Raw genomic sequence first — 13013 nt, forward strand, 5'->3', positions numbered from 1 at the left:
GACTCAAAAGATTCACGAATTGGTTATGGCGAGTTTACAAAACCGGAGCCCATATAAACAGACGGGAATATAATGTAGGGCGCAATTTCTCAAATTATGACTTAACATTATTTTCGCTCAGATATGACAGCGAAATTCCTTCATGAGTTGGTGCACGTGGCGGCGCTTGAACATGGCGATAAAACAGCAGTCGCGTTCGACAGCAGCATCGCAGCGCGCGTCTCTTTGACGTATGATGAAGTTATGTCCCTCGCAAATGATTTAACTGGACACTTGCGCGTCTCTGTCCAGAAACATGATGGTATCATAGGGTTATTCTGCCATGCTGATGTCCTCCTTCCTGTCTGGATTATTGGGTACGATTTATTGTAGTCACAGACAGTGTATGGTCATTCTAGTAGTTAATTATTATACTAAACAAATGTTTTATAGTTCAATGCACATAATTAAAATGTACCCGTCTCTGACCAGTATTCTGCAGTTTCCTGCTGCATATGTACCTCTTGATCCTGCATCACCACCTCTGTGCACCATGAGAATGATGAACAAGTGCAGACTGAACTTCTGCTTGATACAAAATGAACTGCTTAATGTGGGTTTATTATATTAGTTATATTATTAATAATCATATATTTTTTATATATATTAATGGCAAGTTTCTTAACCAACAGCAATTCCAGAATGCATTTTCCAGCCTGCTTTCCCTGGAAATATGTGCAACATTGTCCTCACATAGGCTCACTTTAATAAAAATACAAAGTGAGCAGGACGCAAACATTCATATGTCCGATCAGCCTACCAGCTCTTCTATGACCAAAAACACCCAGCAGAGGGAGCCTTTGGCTTATGTTTTGCACACATCCGGAACGACAGGGCTTCCAAAAATAGTGAAGGTCCCACACAGGTGTATAATGCCTAATATTATACATCTACGGTAAGAACACATTGGACTTTTGTTTAAAATCTGCCTTCATTATATAGTAGATTTTTTACCTGAATGTGGTCAGTGTGGTTTTAATATGTTCACTTGTTTACCTGTCAGCTATAGCAAAAATATACTGAAAATGTACTTTTGAACTATAGGTGTTTGAAACCAACATGCAAAACCAGTGCTAGAGAAAACACGCATTTGTGCAATTGGACTTTTGACTAAAACCCTTATAGTTACTGAGATATAGCTTTTGTTACAACTAGCCCAAGTGTTCATATAAAGGTTGTGAGATAATGGATGGTTTATATACTTTCTCAATAGATCTGTCTTTAAGATGACTGCAGAAGATGTTGTGTTCCTGTCCTCCCCGTTAACCTTTGACCCCTCTGTGGTGGAGATGTTTTTAGCCCTGTCTACCGGAGCATGTCTCTTAATTGTCCCCTCCGCTGTTAAAAAGATGCCACACAGACTTGCTCATGTGCTGTTTAACCGAAACACAACAACAGTCTTACAGGCAAGTGACTTCATTCCTCACTGAACTATCAGTCACGAGTTTCTGTTTTTGACAGCCTTTAATTAGAGATTTTAATAATCAAATCACTTCATCTCTCCGTTTATCTTCTCATGAATGTGCATATGCTGTGAGGTTGAGACGATGGTGCTGAAATAGACACTGGTAGTGGAAGTAGTCAGCTGAAATTTGTGCATTATGCAGATTATAGAGATAATGAGTGTGTTCTTTTGACATTTGCTCACTTATTTTCATGCCCCAATACTTTGTTTTCAGTATTTTTTTTTAACATGTTTTGCATCCCTCAGAATAATTTTAATTTACACTCCAGTCCTTAAAGGGTCTCAGTTGTTTTTTACTCATGAAATAGTTTTTATACTCATAATGTTATTAAAGTCACCATGAAATCAAATTTGACAATTCATATTTTTATGTAATGATTTATCCATGCACGTCTTTTTTTTTTAAATTCATGTGCCCTCGTAAATTTTCGTAAACAAAGTAACTTCCCTTCATTTCTGATTCTGATGAAGTGTTTACTGGCATGAGGGCGGGACAACCTGTCACTCACATGACATCACAGCAATAGCGAACCACAACAATCCAATCAATTCACGTTTCCCGCCCTTTTCTTGCTCTAGAAGCCGTGCCACTTGAATAAACATGATATGATAGAAAAGATGATTGCAACTTTCGTTACATGCTGACTTTAAGTGTTTAAAATAATGTAGGCTACATTGACAAGTGACTAAGACTTTAGTTATATCAGTACAGTTTTTTATGCAGAGGTGTCAAAAGTATTCACATTCATTACTCAGGTAGAAGTATAGATACTAGGGTTTAAAAAGACTTCTGTAGAAGTTGAAGTATCAACTCAAGCTTTTTTACTCAAGTAAAAGTATAAAAGTACTTGTTTCAAAACTACTTCAAGTATAAAAGTAATGTAAGGAAATCTCTGTCACACAATGCCAATCAGTTTAGCGATGTGTATTCAGGAGGCGGGACTCAGATCTAAACTGTTTGTGTAATTGGCCAAAAAAATTTTTAACGACGACAAGCCGGAATGAAAACAAGCCGAAATTAAATAGGAGTAACGAGGCTATTTTTAAAATGTAAGTTGTAGAAAGTACAGATAATTGCGTGAAAATGTAAGGAGTAGAAATAAAATGTCGTCTGAAAAATAATTACTCCAGTAAAGTATAGATACCCATAATTTCTACTTAAGTAAGGTAACGAAGTATTTGTACTTCGTTACTTGACACCTCTGTTTTTATGTAGTGGGTCTCCTCATGGGGGTGGCCATGTTGAAATCACATGACTTCCAACACTACTCACTTTATTTCAGTAACCCCTTTGTTTGTTATTGGACAATTTAAGTAGTAGAATAAATTAATCATGGCTGACTAATGAATAACTTTTATTTATTTTTTGATACTAGCATTGGAAACCAAAAAACGTTTATGCCATACTGCCTCCACACCACTAGGTGTCATTATAAGTGCAAGATGACATACACAACATATAGTACTGTTCAATACCAAAAGTAATATAATTGATTTTAATAATTTTTCAGGCTACTCCCACTCTTGTGAGGCGCTTTGGAAGGCGTGTCCTTCAGGAGGAGGTGCTTAGTGCAAATTCATCTCTGAGGTTATTGGCTTTTGGAGGAGAGCCATTTCCATCTCTAAATCTTCTCAAAAGCTGGAGGCAGGCTGGCAATGGCACACACATCTGTAATCTTTACGGAACTACAGAAGTTTCTTGCTGGGCAAGTTGGTACAAAGTCCCAGACGAACACCTGTGCTTGGAGAACACGTGAGTGCCACAAAGCCTTCAGCCATTCATTGATAATGCTAAACTGGAGCTAGCAATGCATGTTCAGTAATTTACCATTATGTCTTCAGTTTGTTTGCAAGCGTGCAAACTAAGTAAAATCCGTCATTTGCATTTTGCGGTGTCTACACTGAATATTGCATCAACACTATTAATTAAATTAAATAAAATTGAGGAAGTCTGATTATAAAAACTATAGTGATCTTTTAAAACAGTTTTTTGTGATAATTATGTATAGTAAAACTGGGTTATTATCAACTATTAAAAACAATTTAGTTCATTGAAATAAATATGAAGTGTATACTGTATATATTAGATGGAAAACTTAAACTAAACAAGGATTAAAAATGTTGCCTTGCCTTGAAGCCTTAAAATTACTAACTTAAAATAAATAATAAATAAAATGAACACTGAAATAAGACAAATTAAACCTAAACAGTAACATTTAAAAAGAGAAAAATAATAAAAATGACAAAAGCACATAATAAAATTACTAAAAAGTAAACTAATTTAAAATTAAAACTGAAAATATAATTTAAAATATTGATAAAAACTATAATAGTATAATATAATGACACTGTAGTAAATATACATCAGCCACAAAACAGTAATATTGACAGTCCATAGAGAACGTTTTCAAATTCAACTGCTTTATCTTGAAGTGATGCAAATAATAAATATTATTAGTATTAAACAATTTCTTGTGATGCATTGTCTGTTTACATATCATGTTTTATTTGACAGAACTGATCTATCTGTGCCTCTTGGAGAACCGATGTTGGACACCATAATGGAGGTCAGAGATGAAACAGGACGTCTCGTCACTGAAGGAGAAGGACATTTATTCATTGGTATGATGCAATTATTTAAAACCCGAGTCACTAGAATAATGAAATAATGTTTTTGAAAGAAGTTTATTTTGCTCACCAAGGCTGAATTATTTATTTTTTAAATACAGTAAAAACAGTAATACTGTGAAATAATATTATTTTTCCTGTTTTAATATATTTATTCATGTGAAAAGCTGCAAAAGCTAAATTTTCGAAGTTTTCAGTGTCACATGATCCTTCAGACATCCTTCTAATGTTGATTCGGTGCTTATTACTATCATGTTGAAAACAGTCATGCTGTTTATTTATTTCTATTTGTTAACTGTGATAAAAAAAATCTGGATTCTTTGTTGAGTAGGACATTCAAAAGAACATTTATTTGCAATAGATTTATTTTTTTAACTACAAATATATTTATTGTCAGTCTAATCAATTTAATTCATCCTTCCTCTGTAAAACTATTAATTTCTTTCAAAAAGAAAATCTTACTGACCCCGAATGGTAGTGTACATTCTTTCACATTCATATTAGTTGTTTTTGTATTTGTAAAGTGAAATTTGGTTTCTTTTATTTAGGTGGTCAGGAGAGGGTGTGTCTTCTTGACGATGAAGAAACTGTAGTCAAGGGAACAATGCGTGCTACTGGTGACTGGGTGCTGGTGCGCGATTCCCATCTGTATTTCCAGGGCAGGAAGGATCGGCTCGTCAAACGGTTTGGTCAGAGGGTACACCTAGATGCCTTGCAGCGGGTAGGCTCTATGTGACCCATGTGTCATGTTATGACTTTAACATCTCTAATCAAATCTGAGAGGATTGAAAGGTACATTTATATCATGAATTTATTTATTTCTGTCCTTAGGTCATTGAAAATTTGCCTCAGGTAGAGGCGTGTGCAGTGAGCCTGAGTGAGGGTGACAGGCTGGTGGCATTTATAGTGCTCGCATCGAGTCAACCAGGAGCCATTTCATCCTCCTCCTCGGAAATTCACCATGAAGAAACTTTCCAACATTCTACACAATCCTCTGAAGACCTCACTGCTGTTGAAGTATCTAGAAATGCCACCTCCCTCTCGCTGAGAGTTATTGAAGGGGAGATTCGCCATAGGTTATCACAGCTTTTGTCCGGTCACAGCATTCCTGACTTGATATTATTCATCCCTGCTCTTCCACTCACCTCGCATGGCAAGTGAGCACTATCCTCTAAGGCAGGGTTTCCCAAACTTTTATATCAACTGTGCCCCTGGCGCAATAAAAAATATATTCTTTTAATAATTATTTTTATAAATGGGAGCCTTGTCTTGTCTTTATCTTCTATAAAAGATACTATCTCGTGACCTCAAGATACTATCTTGTGGCCTCAAGATAGTAACTTGTGGCCTCAAGATAGTATCTCGTGGCCTCAAGATACGAGATAGTATCCTGAGGCCACGAGTTACTATCTTGAGACCACGAGTTACTATCTTGAGGCCACGAGATAGTATCTTGAGACCACGAGATAGTATCTTGAGGCCACGAGTTACTATCTTGAGACCACGAGTTACTATCTTGAGACCACGAGATAGTATCTTGAGGCCACGAGTTAGTATCTTGAGGCCACGAGTTACTATCTTGAGGCCACGAGATAGTATCTTGAGGCCACGAGATAGTATCTTGAGGCCACGAGTTACTATCTTGAGACCACGAGATAGTATCTTGAGGCCACGAGTTACTATCTTGAGGCCACGAGTTACTATCTTGAGGCCACGAGATAGTATCTTGAGGCCACGAGTTACTATCTTGAGACCACGAGATAGTATCTTGAGGCCACGAGTTACTATCTTGAGGCCACGAGTTACTATCTTGAGGCCACGAGATAGTATCTTGAGGCCACGAGTTACTATCTTGAGACCACGAGATAGTATCTTGAGGCCACGAGTTACTATCTTGAGGCCACGAGTTACTATCTTGAGGCCACGAGTTAGTATCTTGAGGCCACGAGTTACTATCTTGAGGCCACGAGTTACTATCTTGAGGCCACGAGTTAGTATCTTGAGGCCACGAGTTACTATCTTGAGGCCACGAGTTAGTATCTTGAGGCCACGAGTTAGTATCTTGAGGCCACGAGTTAGTATCTTGAGGCCACGAGTTAGTATCTTGAGGCCACGAGTTAGTATCTTGAGGCCACGAGTTAGTATCTTGAGGCCACGAGTTAGTATCTTGAGGCCACGAGTTAGTATCTTGAGGCCACGAGTTAGTATCTTGAGGCCACGAGTTACTATCTTGAGGCCACGAGATAGTATCTTGAGGCCACGAGTTACTATCTTGAGGTCACGAGATAGTTATAATAATTTTTTTTTACAAAGTGGGACTAGGGGGGCTCCGTAGATTACAACAGTGACAACTGCATTTTATTACTGAACTCACACCCGTACATTTTCAGGAATCACAACCGCATTTTTGGCGAAGTCCTGCTGTGTCGTCGCCATCTTTGATATTACTTAGTCACTGTCACTATAGTTGCAGTTGATAGATCCCTTTGCTCTTTCATACAGACGGTATTCGAGAAGTTAAGCAGTGGTGTGAATGGATCTCGATACTCAAATTCTCAAATCATTCTCAAAACTGGCCTTGGTTAAAAAAAAAATGTCTATCGAGAGTGGCATTCACAAAAAAATTTAAGTAGAGCACAAATTGAAATGTCTATATTGACTAATGGCCTTGTGACATTTTTATTGTAATCATCTAGCCCAGGGGCCTCTGGTTATCTAAAGGCGCCCCTGCCCCATGACCTAAATTATGTACTTGAAGTACCCCCTGATAAATTGATGTTATTAATCAATCCAAAATAGAATTTATTAAATTAAATGCTATTAAAAGCTTAAACTTCACAATCACTTTAGCATATCTATTTAATCAGACGTGTACAAGTTTATTCATTGTGGTCATTGTTTTTGTTGTAGGTAAAATAGCCATTGATGAGTTGATGAGAATGTTTGACACTCAAAGACAAGACATAAATAAACAGACTGTATGGAAAGACATTGAATCTGTGAGACTGAAGTTACAGACCCTGTGGAAGGTATATATAGCATTTACTCCTCTATTTAGTTTTGACACATGGAGGTATTTCCTAAATATTGCAACATCTTTCCCATTGCCTGCTGAGTGAATCCGCTATTGTGTTTTTGTCCGTGTGTATTAGGAGTGTCTTGGCCCGCCGAATGACGTGGTGGTTGAGGAAGATGCACACTTCATGTTAAGTGGAGGAGACTCCCTTCAGGCCCTGCGTCTCTGTGATGAGATCACTGTTGCCATGGGGACAACCTCTGTGGGCCTGCTGGAGGTCATATTAGATGGCTCTTTCTCAGACGTGCTTAGCCACGTCATGACAGAAACACATAATGCAATCCAACCGTCAAAGAAAAGAATGCTAGGTTATTCAGACTCTGTAGTTTCATCTAAAAGACAAAAGAAAATGGCCACAGTGAATGCTACGAAAAGCGCAATGGGTTCTGTAGTTCCCTCAGTGAGGAGGACTAGGGGATTTGTAGTTGTGAGACGAGCTGGTGAGGTTATCGATTGGGGTTGTTTTCAGAAAATGCGAGAGGGAAACTTCTCAGAGACAAACGAAAGCTTTACTTCTGAAGAGAATCACTTGGGTTTTTTATCTAATTCGTCACATGAAAGTTATAAGACGTGTCCGAAAAATTCTGCTATTAAAAAGGTCACAGAGCACCATGAAGTTACTGAGACGTTACCCGTCACTGAGAGCGCAGTTATAGGTGAGGGTTCTAGAAAAGACTCTTTAGACGTCCTGCCGCTTGGCCTGCGAGTCCTCTGGAGCTCAGACACGGGCAGATGTGTGGATGCCTCTCCAGTGCTGCTGCTGGGTCCTGATAAGACCACTGTGTTCATTGGCTCTCACTCGCACCGACTGCAGGCTCTTGACCTGTTCAACGGAGAGGTCATTTGGGAGCGTGTCCTTGGAGATCGGTTAGAGTCTTCTGCTGCCATCTCAAAATGTGGAAGCCTTGTAGCAGTAGGTTTGTACTTTATCTTAAAGGAATGTTTAATTGAATTAAAAGAACTAACATTGTTGTAATAAAGTTGTTACTACTTTAGCTTGAATATAGAGTTTTTTTCTTCTTTTTTCTAAAAGTAGAGCGTTGAGATTTCAGGGCTAAATTTATTAATCAGTTTATTTGTCATCCACATTTTTGACTTGTGTTTAACCCTTTTTCACAGGCTGCTATGACAGACAAGTGTATTTCCTGGATGTTTCCTGTGGGGATACAGTGTGGACATTTGAGACGGGGGATGTGGTGAAAAGTTCCCCTACTGTAGACCCTAAAACTGGGCTGATTTTCGTAGGGTCCCATGATGGCTATATTTATGCATTAGACCCACTGGTAATATACAGGAGAAATACTTCTTAGTTTTGCTTATTTGTATTTCTGTAGTGCTGAACAGTGTTATGTTAGTATTATTTATATTTATTTATATTATATTACTATATGTAGTTTTAGTTAAATTTATACTATTACTATTAACTATTATATTTATTTAATATTTTTATTTAGTTTTTATTTTTATATTTTAGTTTGAGTTTTAGTATTTTTGTAATGTGCTTTTGTCATTTTTGTTTTGTTTTGTTTAGTAACTTAATTTATTTTAGTTAGTCTAATTAAAAAAAATGTAAGGTTAAGTTTTTCATCTAATATTTATATTTCATGTTAGTTCAACTTTATTTCAATTAACAAAAAAATATTTTTAATAGTTTTAGCTTTAGTTAATAACACTGGGGCTAAAACTAAATGTATATTATATTAGCTGTACTTTTTTTTTGTAAATGTGTTCTTGCAGATTCTGTATGTCTCCTTGATATTTCACACACTTGTCTATTTCTCCCAGGCTAAGACTTGTAAATGGCAGTACTATTGTGGTGGCGGTGCGGTGTTTTCGTCCCCTTGTGTCCACTTGTCTCCTAGACAGTTATACTGTAGTACTCTGGGTGGGAGTCTCCACTGTCTTAATCCAGTAAGTAAATGTTCCTTCTTCGCTGGAGTACATGCACAAAAACCCATACCAGTATTGAGTATTGAAGTTTGAAAGTGTATTAGCCAACTTCTCTGATACAAAAGACCTTGGGAATGAAGTAGGGGTCAGAGGTCATGTTTGAAAGCTAACATTTGTCTTGTAATTCTCCATTTATTGTCTGTCCAGGACAGTGGAAAAGTCTTGTGGACGTATTCCGGCACTGTCCCGTTTTTCTCATCTCCTCACTGCTCTGATTCCTCTGTCTTCATCGGTTCAGTAAATGGCCATATTATCGGAATAAGCCATTCTGGAGATATGGTGAGAGGAAAATGGAAAAGTTGCCCTAAGAAAGGGAAAAACTGAATATATGTAGACTTTAACCACGATTTTAAATCTTATTTTTCAAATGATGGTCATTACCACTAGAGCAGTGAACACTAAACAACAACAATGCTCTTTTTAATAATATGTATATTGCACTCGTTTTTCAAACCTCAGTAATGCTTGTAGTAATATTTTTTTTTACTCCACAGATTTCATCCAGTAGACTTTAATTGCAGTGTAGAGAAGATTATGAGAATGTCTACACTGATTTTGAGTCATTTGACTGCATTCTGTGCACCAGTTTGATTTTGTTCCATTATTTTGCAGTTATGGGACTTCTCCACTAAAGGACCAATCTTCTCATCGCCATGCATTTCTTCTTCATTGACATTTTTGACTAATCAGACGATTTCTACAGCACCCAGCAGGAGCACATCACCATCACCCAATCACACAGTCACATGTGGGTCACATGACGGTCATGTATACTGTTTAAATGGCAATGATGGATCATTATTGTGGCAGTTCCAGACCACAGGCAAGGTGTTCTCTACTCCATTTGTATTTGACGGCGCTCCGTGGGGTTTGAGAACACTAGCGGCCGTGTGCTCCACTGATGGAAAGGTGTGGGTTTTAGATGGAGAAACCGGCACATTGAAGGCAACCTTGTCATTGCCAGGCGAGCTTTTCTCCTCTCCTGTCGTATGGGGGCATAACTTGGTTGTTGGATGTCGTAATGATTATGTTTATTGTCTTGAACTGACCAAAAGGTGATTAATCATAATAATCCATGTCCAGTTGAAAAACTAATTCCCAAAACTGCTTATTAGAAAAAATGATATGGATATAATCTGTATGCATTGTGTACATATATATCCTGCAAAATACATACATGTTTTTAGCATTAATGTTCATTATTGTGCAAAAACAAGAATTTTAGTCTGCCAAGTTCAAACAGCTTCCTTTTATTTTCTCTACATATTTCATAACATTTGCGTCACTTTTTCTTTAATGGACTTTTCTAAAGTGAACAAAATAAGTGCAATATCAACAAACTTTTTTGTTTCATATCACATACAACACTGTTTGCGCTATGCTATTGCACACGACCAATGTAAAAACAAAGTGACCTGACTGCAGTTCAGGAGATCTCCAAAGGAATACAGTCCGTTTCATTTCACCTCTATACATACATACATACCTACATACATTACATACATACAACATTACATTAGATAGTGGAGTCAGTGGCTCTGCTCAGAGATCAAGGCTTTCATTTAATATCTTCCATCATTTAGCAAACGCTTTTTATCCAGAACGACTTACAGTTAACCTACTAGGACAATCCCCCCTGGAGTTATCTGGGGTTAGCTGCCTTATTCAAGGACGTAGAGGTGATGCCAGTTAATAGTCTGTTCGTTCACTCACTGGAAATGTTCCCTTTTTTTATTAGGGGAAATTTCATTGGCTAGACCTCTTTTTCTTAATCCCCCTGGGACATTGCATTTGAAACACTGATCTCCCATCACTTAGTCGTGTCGCGGGTTTTGTTAATTAGCTGTAAAAGTGATGCTAGCACACGCTACGCAAGGATAGCATTGTTTATGATACAGCAAGCAGGCAGTTCTACGGAAACAGACGGGTATGGACACTGCAAGAAGTAGATTTTTCATCAACTGACAGCATGGCTCAAGTGCATATATCCTATATTGTCATGGAAACTTGAAGGAAAAAGTCATTGTTAGTTAATAACATGAGTAAACAGTGCTGATGTGTCATTATAATGATAATTTTTAAGCAATAGTTTAAATGACAGTACTCACAGTTGTCACGGACACAGTGAAGATCTTTTTACTTTTCCAAGATATCAAATATAATAAGTTAAGAAATAAAAAAATGACCACGTCTGTCCATCGGCAATGTCTATGAGCGCCAATTCATTTTAGTGTATACATGGAAAAAAAATCCCACCAAATTACAAAACCGTTTCTCCACTTTACATGCTTGTAGGTGGGAGGAGAGAGATTTGTGATGGTTTCAACAACTGTTATTATTAGCCCTTGAAATGCTTCCCAAAATTATCACCAAAGTAATAACATACTGTCCTGTCTTATTTGAAATGTTACATTTGTACTGAATGTGAACCACTCATATTGTTTTAGTAATATTTAGTATCAACAGTTTGACATGCATTGTGTATACACAGTTAACAGGACCACTGGCGACTACAAAGATATAAAGGGCTGCAACTTCTCGATGAAGATTCTAGGGCTTGTTTGATTGGCTGCAACACAAAATTAAATAAACATACCATTTATGCATGTTATTGCAATAATGCTGTGTTGAAAACCATAGGGGTGGCATTGATGTCATTGTTTCTCTCATCAACTGATCTGTAGCCAGTCTGAATATTGGTACAATATTTTGTCTTTGTGGAGATATTCTTTTTTAACTTAAAAAACAATTATTCGGAAATGTCTGATTGCTTATTATGGACTTTTTGTTCAGAGCCAGATGTGAGCTGGAGTGCAGTGATGGTTGACTGATGTGGATGAAGGAGAAAAGACTTATTTGCTTTTTCACTGGGTCAGTAGTAATGTATCACTTGATGATCTGTGGGCAGTCGCTCCAGGCTTTGGCCTTACGCTTGGCTAGGGCAAGCCAGGCTGGCTCGGTAGAAACCTGGGTAGTGTCACCAGGAGGTAAGCGCTTTGTCACATCCTTTGTTGCTGGTGGAGATGGTGTAGAGTCTGTTATTTCAACTTTTAAAAAGAATGAAAAAAAATATGGTTCAGCTGTGATTTCCCAATTTTTTGCTTTGCTTTCATTGTTTACAAGTGGATGAACAATTTTAGAGATTGCTCTTTTCTGCATTTTTGTGGTTAGATGTCTCAGTTTCAACCATTTCTAAATCCCACTCCCATTCGTACTTTTTTTGTCAGTTGCAGTTCAGCTAGGTGTATGTATATGTAATAAATAAATAATAAAAAACCTTCATTACAACTGAGCATAAGGCCCAAAGTTACCAAAAATAACCCCAGTATAAAGCTTCTGACAGGAAATATAATCAATTTTCAAATGTTTTGGTTTTTTTACCTGTGACTGAGCTGGGCAAGGTATTGGCTTTCTTCAAGTTGTCGCGTCGTTCAAAACGGGCCAGGAGTGTGTCTGGTCTTTTATTCTCATCTGCTGTTTGAGGTTTGGGCGGGCTGGAACTTCCATTACCTTTATCCTCTGTTGGACTGACCATTCCAGCCTTTCAGAGACAAATAACACCGATTGCTATTAATACAGAGAAATGTTTTTAGTATAACATTATACAATGCCCAAACCAGGTGCAAGTGGTTTGGGCGACAAGTTTACAACAAGCAAAACTCTCAGCCAATCAGAAGATTGTACTGTTATATTGTTATATTGTACAGTTATATGCAGCAGGATTTTGGACCAATGCGATTTCCAAATGGACAATGCTACCCAGCACAATATCACAAAAATAGAGAGCAAATGATCAACAAAATGTCATTTGTCATGGCTGGTAAGATTTACGTGAAAGAGGTTTTATTGATCGTT

General features: G+C 37.5%; 2 protein-coding genes across 10 annotated transcripts in view; one reads left to right on the top strand and one right to left on the bottom strand.

The window, feature by feature from the left end:
- aasdh (aminoadipate-semialdehyde dehydrogenase) overlaps positions 1-13013 on the top strand; it is a gene marked incomplete at its 5' end in the record, with an annotated part of 20201 nt that continues 7188 nt past the window's right edge. The window contains 15 exons of one of the 3 annotated variants that reach the window (XM_084433149.1): positions 124-356; positions 472-592; positions 672-782; positions 813-934; positions 1253-1445; positions 3016-3257; positions 4020-4126; positions 4681-4853; positions 4964-5285; positions 7043-7161; positions 7285-8125; positions 8328-8491; positions 8994-9119; positions 9306-9437; positions 9771-10395. In XM_084433149.1, the coding sequence (XP_084289275.1) occupies positions 124-356; positions 472-592; positions 672-782; positions 813-934; positions 1253-1445; positions 3016-3257; positions 4020-4126; positions 4681-4853; positions 4964-5285; positions 7043-7161; positions 7285-8125; positions 8328-8491; positions 8994-9119; positions 9306-9437; positions 9771-10217 (3453 nt within the window). In that variant the 3' untranslated portion in view covers positions 10218-10395. Of the gene's footprint in view, positions 357-471; positions 593-671; positions 935-1252; positions 1446-3015; positions 3258-4019; positions 4127-4680; positions 4854-4963; positions 5286-7042; positions 7162-7284; positions 8126-8327; positions 8492-8993; positions 9120-9305; positions 9438-9770; positions 10396-13013 lie in introns of those variants that run through there. The other 2 variants (XM_084433148.1, XR_014630012.1) reach the window with 2 other exon arrangements.
- Positions 10389-13013, bottom strand: part of cracd (capping protein inhibiting regulator of actin dynamics) — a 25193-nt gene continuing 22568 nt past the window's right edge. For 4 of the 7 annotated variants that reach the window (XM_084433146.1, XM_084433143.1, XM_084433147.1 and 1 more), the window contains 2 exons: positions 12540-12699; positions 10389-12205 (listed from right to left, as the gene is read on the bottom strand). In XM_084433146.1, the coding sequence (XP_084289272.1) occupies positions 12045-12205; positions 12540-12699 (321 nt within the window). In that variant the 3' untranslated portion in view covers positions 10389-12044. Of the gene's footprint in view, positions 12206-12539; positions 12726-13013 lie in introns of all 7 variants that reach the window. The other 3 variants (XM_084433144.1, XM_084433142.1, XM_084433145.1) reach the window with 3 other exon arrangements.

The sequence above is a fragment of the Rutilus rutilus genome (assembly GCF_951802725.1).
Source record: "Rutilus rutilus genome assembly, chromosome: 15".
NCBI lineage: Eukaryota > Metazoa > Chordata > Actinopteri > Cypriniformes > Leuciscidae > Rutilus > Rutilus rutilus.